Genomic DNA, 5,125 nt, shown 5'->3' with positions numbered 1-5,125 from the left:
CCAAAGTCCAACAGTTTGCATATAGGTCCAGGTTTCATGGCTTCTGTCGTGTTTGGTATTACGAAGCAGTTCTGCTATGGTTTCCCGTGCGAGGTTGCGTTTGATTGAAGTGAACAGTGATGCGAACTCGAATGAAAGCATGACTTCATCGTCTTCTATACTGAAGTTCCGTACTTTGCGTGGGAATTGACCTGCATTTTTTATTGTGTATTCCGATCCAGAAATTAAATGTTTCTATCTCCCCCATGAGTTTTTTGCTAATTTGTAAGCTAGGGTTCCCGGAAGTGAAACGGTCAGTCTAAGTGGAGTTCCTTGTTTGTGCACCTTTGGTAGTCCGTAGAATTGTGCAATGTTGGTATCATCGGCCTTCATTTTCCATCGTTCTTGTCTGATTATCACGTGTGTTGCCTGTAGTTTCTTGAGCGTCTTGTTGATGCGAATGATGATATTTGAAGTTGGATCATGATCGATTAGTTTTTAGACCGTGGTATCGTTTAGCACTTGCTTGGCCTTTTGAATGTAATCTGTCTTGTGCATCATCGCAATGACGCGCTCTTTGTCCGCCGGTAGTATTACGATTGTTTCACCTTTCGTAGATTTGTGAGTGTGTCTCGTTCTTCTTTGGAAATCAATTGCATGTTTCTATTCCGTGTGATCGCCAGTACAGTTGTCTGTCGGATCTGTTGTTGAACCTCTTTGGACATTTCGTTTGTTTTCAGGGCGTGTTCTAAGCTGTCTAGGTAATCTTTGTAAGACGGGTCCTCGACTTTGAAGTTGAGCCCTTCCATTAGCAATTCTGGTTCGGCTGTGTTGAGTTGGTGGTCAGATAAGTTCTTGATTTAAGCGTCGTAATTGTTGTGTTAGTTGTTCCTTGAGCTTGCACATTTTTCATTCCATGGCTGTTCTACGCTTGATCTTGACCTTGTCTACTCGGCGTCCGATTGCTATTTCAAATTCTACCAAGCGCTGTGGACTAGTCTTGGCCAAACAATTTGTTTTACCCTATGTGAGTACTCTTGCGTATTTACTGAGACGATTGTGGACATCTGTTATCAATAACTTCACCATTCGTCTGCCATACTACCTTGCTGGGGCCCGCGCCTGCGGATGGTCTAGCGCAGGTCTGTGATTAGTACTGGGTGGAAGCACGTTTCTACGTAGACATTCATGGAGAAAGTGTAACTGTTCGCATTTAGAGGCTTGTCGGCAGGCGAAGTCTTCCCAGTGACGAGCTTCTTTGAGCGTTGTACGCTCAAAGCGTTGTGATGGAGCATTTGCAATCAAAATGCCCAGCTCAGCGAACAAGCGAACGACCATCTACGCTACCTGAGCTACCGATATTTTCCTCTATTCAGATATTTATCCAATCTTATCAACAGAAATGCAGACAGGAACAGCTTACAATCTGCTGGAATTAACTGGAATTAACTTAATCCCCATGTACAATCAGAGTTTACGGTTTCATTTGGATGGAGGAGTTCATCTATTATGGTGCCACCAGTAAAGTGTCTGTTAGCGTGTTTGGAGTTATGGAATGTGCTTCTTAGCTTTTTTCCTATTCCGGAAGCTTGGGGTTTAGAGTGGAAATTATCGGTGGCCGAACCAATTGCTAAAATACATCCAACTTAGATCTTCGAATTCGAAAAATACCGTGCCTGTTTCCTAAGTCGATTGTAACTCTGTCACTCTAATAGAGTCAACATAAAACTCCATGTTTAGTGAGCTGTGTTCACTAACAAACAGACAAGCAAGTGCATTTCCGGTATCCAGACAGCAAAGTTTGTACGAAGAGGAGCGAGGGAATTCACATGATTAATGAAATTACGTCAAATCAGTTAAAAGTAGCAATTTAGATCTGCCGGCGACCAGAGGAAAAAAGTTTTCTATGTTTCCGCTTGCAGTAAACCCTTAGCTTTGACTCAACCGTGCGATGTGATGAATGGCTTCATTAGCCGTCTCTAAAAACAGGGACGTTTTTAAACGCTTCGCTAGCCTGGTAAATAAATTGACTGTACTGCCTCCCTTACAGTCAGTAATTTTCCCGTCCTTGTGAAACTTTGCTTACATTGTATAGCCAACTGTTATTCAGATATGCATAGAATCTCTAGATTAAAGCTCAAAATATCTCGGGAAATACTGGGATATAGGCAGTAAACTGCATGAGTGACCGGAATAAATAATAACCTTTCCTCCGCTTTTACCTCCATGTGTATCTTATGTTGGTTAGTGACCCACAAGGACGCAAGTGTTGCAGAAAAACGCAGCAGGGAAATTCGGAAGAACATTCAAGTCAAGGTCCAGGTTTAGCAGTTGAACTGGCTGACTTAAGAAGAGTGTTGCATTCCACGGGTAGTAAGCAGTACCACCAGCAATCAGCGGTCTATCTTCAACCATATGAAAGCCACAGCTTCGGTCTGAAATTATATTCCAGGAACACTTGACGGGCTGGTTTTATTTTTCTTTGCCTGCCAACTGAGCCAACTGAAAAGGGTTTCATTTTGGTACGAGAGGTGCACTTAAAACTTTTTTAGTCATTTGTATTGAGGTATTGCGTGTGTTTATGCGGTACAGCACAAGACCAAATTCCTGAAATGTAAGCTACGTCATTCGCGGAACTGCTCATCAGTCAGCAGACGAATTGCTAAGCAATCTACGAAAACATATGAAACTCTCAAGTTTCTAACAGTCAAAATTGTCCTTATTTTGTCTATTTAGGCATCATTAGGCCCTAAAAAGGAACTATTTCACATGTCCATCCACCGATAAGTAATGTGAAACACCTCGGGGCTAATAAATTTCCGCTTAGAAAGCTATTACCGCATTGGCTAGGTGGTCTGGGAAAGTGGAAGCATGTTTGTTCTCAACGTAAATTTAAGCAGTGGACGCATAGAAAACAAAAAAAATTCAATACTGGCGCGAAAGAAAACAAGTTTGACCAGAAAATAAATACCAGTTTCATTCCAAGAACCCCACCAGTAAACTGGACAAAATATGACCTTCAGTGTTTCCAGAAGGCTATCGAAATTCGTTTTTCTTATTCTTTTAAGGTAGGTGATGTTTACCTTATTTCATGCACTTATATTTCATTTTCTCGGGTACCCGCCTGCCTCCAAAGTAAAAAACACCCAGCACAATAAAAAAGCTCTTGCACATCAATAATTAGAAGGTTTTTCTGTGCTTATCATTCCCCTACACACCACGATAGTCTTACAAGAGTAAAATTACTTGGGAACGCTTTTCATTGCGACAAGTAATTACTCGAACTGCCTCGAGTATTCTTCTTCCGATGAGTGACAAGGAAGTTGTATGCTACACAGTTACGTTCAAATGAATACATCTCCAAAAAAGTTTTACTTGGATGGACCTACTTGAAAGAGTTCTCTTCAGAGGCTTTCGCCACTAGGGTGTCCGCATAGCAACTATCAAATTTTAAAATGCTGATTGCTTCAGTTTTCGCCCGGATTTCGTGTTTGCCGAGGTTTGCTGCCAACCGGACAGAATCTGGTTCCGAATTTGTTACGTGCATTAGTCATATGGCGGGTTCGAATAAGCATTTGTTCAGTGACCTCACAGCGTAGGGTTATTTCATGTCCGAATGAGGGCATGAGCATGAGAGCTACGACACATTCCAGTACTCCTACTCCCCTACCAACATTGTTCAAAAGGGATAGGGCTAAACGTCTCGCAGCATGGCAGCTGCTCGAACGCTTACACCTCCTTGACAAAAAATTGGGTCATCTGCCGACGATTTGGTGCCTTAACGCTAATTCTACCTTCGGGTATCGCGTTGTCCTCTGCACAGCAAGGTCCGGTGTACGGTTTCGATAACCACTGTGGCATTACGCCAGATCTAATGGGCCAGGACAGACTCATGGTCTGGGCCAAGCGCCAATGAAAACGTAAGCAAGCCTTGCCGTGTAACAGGCGCAGAATGTACGGACGGGATTCAAGCTCACAGGCGTTCAGTCTTAATCCCTCAGATGGTAGCTTCGCACCATAGGCCTTTGGACAGGCACGTATGATGAATGTCTGAACCAGTGGTTCCTCTTGTACTAAATAGGATTACTATAGTAACGACCAGTTTGTACTGCAACGAGTCATTGTACTCATTAGTAGGGTAAAACTAACCTGCCTCACGACTGTCTAAACCCAGTCCACATTCCCTATTAGTGGGTGAACAATCCAAAGCTTGGTGAATTCTGCGTCACATGCTAGGGAGAGCCGACATCAGAGGATCAAATGCGAATTCGCTATGAACGTTCGGCCGCCACAAGCCAGTTATCCCGGTGATAATTTTTCCGACACCTCTTGCCTCAAACTCCGAATATCAAAATCAAACGGATCGATAGGCCTGTATTCTTAGTGAAAATCAAAATCAAGTAAACTTTTGGCCCTTCTACTCCACGCCACGTTTCTGTCCAGGCTGAACTCATCTTTGGACACCGGCGTTACCATTTAACAGATGTACCGCTCCAGTTAAACTCCCCGCCAGACGTAGTATTCAGAACGGGTCGCACATCACATCCAAACTCAAACGCAGCGACCAAAGTCACGGCTGATCTGGTGTGACAAAATTGCCGACGTCAGCAGCGAAACCGGGCATACTGGCATGTGTTTAGGACCAAAATATTGTTCCCGTTTTACTGAGTAAGCAAAGAAACGATGACAGTCTTTCGCTTGGCGTGCTCGGTATAGGTGACGGCGTCACGAATGATCTTCTCAAAGAACAACTTCAGGACACCACGTATCAGACGGGAGATGCGCTTCGCACCACCTTGGCAAGCGAGAGGGTGGATGGCCGGTTTGATGATTCCCTGGATGTTAGCCCTTGTGGAGGCGTTTTGCTCCTCCTTTCCCGAGTCCTTTCCACCCTGACCAGGCCCAGACATGATGATGGGTTGCTACAGGCAAGACCGCAACGCGAAGACCCGAAGCCCTGCAATAGTCACCTGGATGACACCAGCAAACGTGCATTCGGAATGATTTCAGGTGATCACATCCAACGATACAACTGACAAAATGGAATCCCAAACCTTGATTTAATATAGAATGCACCCGGGCTTCCCATAAAAGGCTATTAACACTTCCTAACATTTCTTTCAGCACGTAACACATAAAAAAATTA

The 5,125-nt window shown here is 43.8% G+C and overlaps 1 protein-coding gene across 1 annotated transcript; it reads left to right on the top strand.

The window, feature by feature from the left end:
- Nucleotides 1–3,863: 3,863 nt before the first annotated feature.
- Nucleotides 3,864–4,566, top strand: T265_13869 (hypothetical protein; the record flags this gene model as incomplete). Its single annotated transcript, XM_009170912.1, has 2 exons — nt 3,864–4,016; nt 4,423–4,566. Coding segments are annotated over 2 exons (297 nt in total), but the record flags the coding sequence as incomplete, so codon positions are not given.
- Nucleotides 4,567–5,125: the final 559 nt, after the last annotated feature.

This window comes from Opisthorchis viverrini (assembly GCF_000715545.1).
Source record: "Opisthorchis viverrini unplaced genomic scaffold opera_v5_114, whole genome shotgun sequence".
NCBI classification, from domain to species: domain Eukaryota; kingdom Metazoa; phylum Platyhelminthes; class Trematoda; order Opisthorchiida; family Opisthorchiidae; genus Opisthorchis; species Opisthorchis viverrini.
This window is presented reverse-complemented; position numbering and strand designations above follow the sequence as displayed.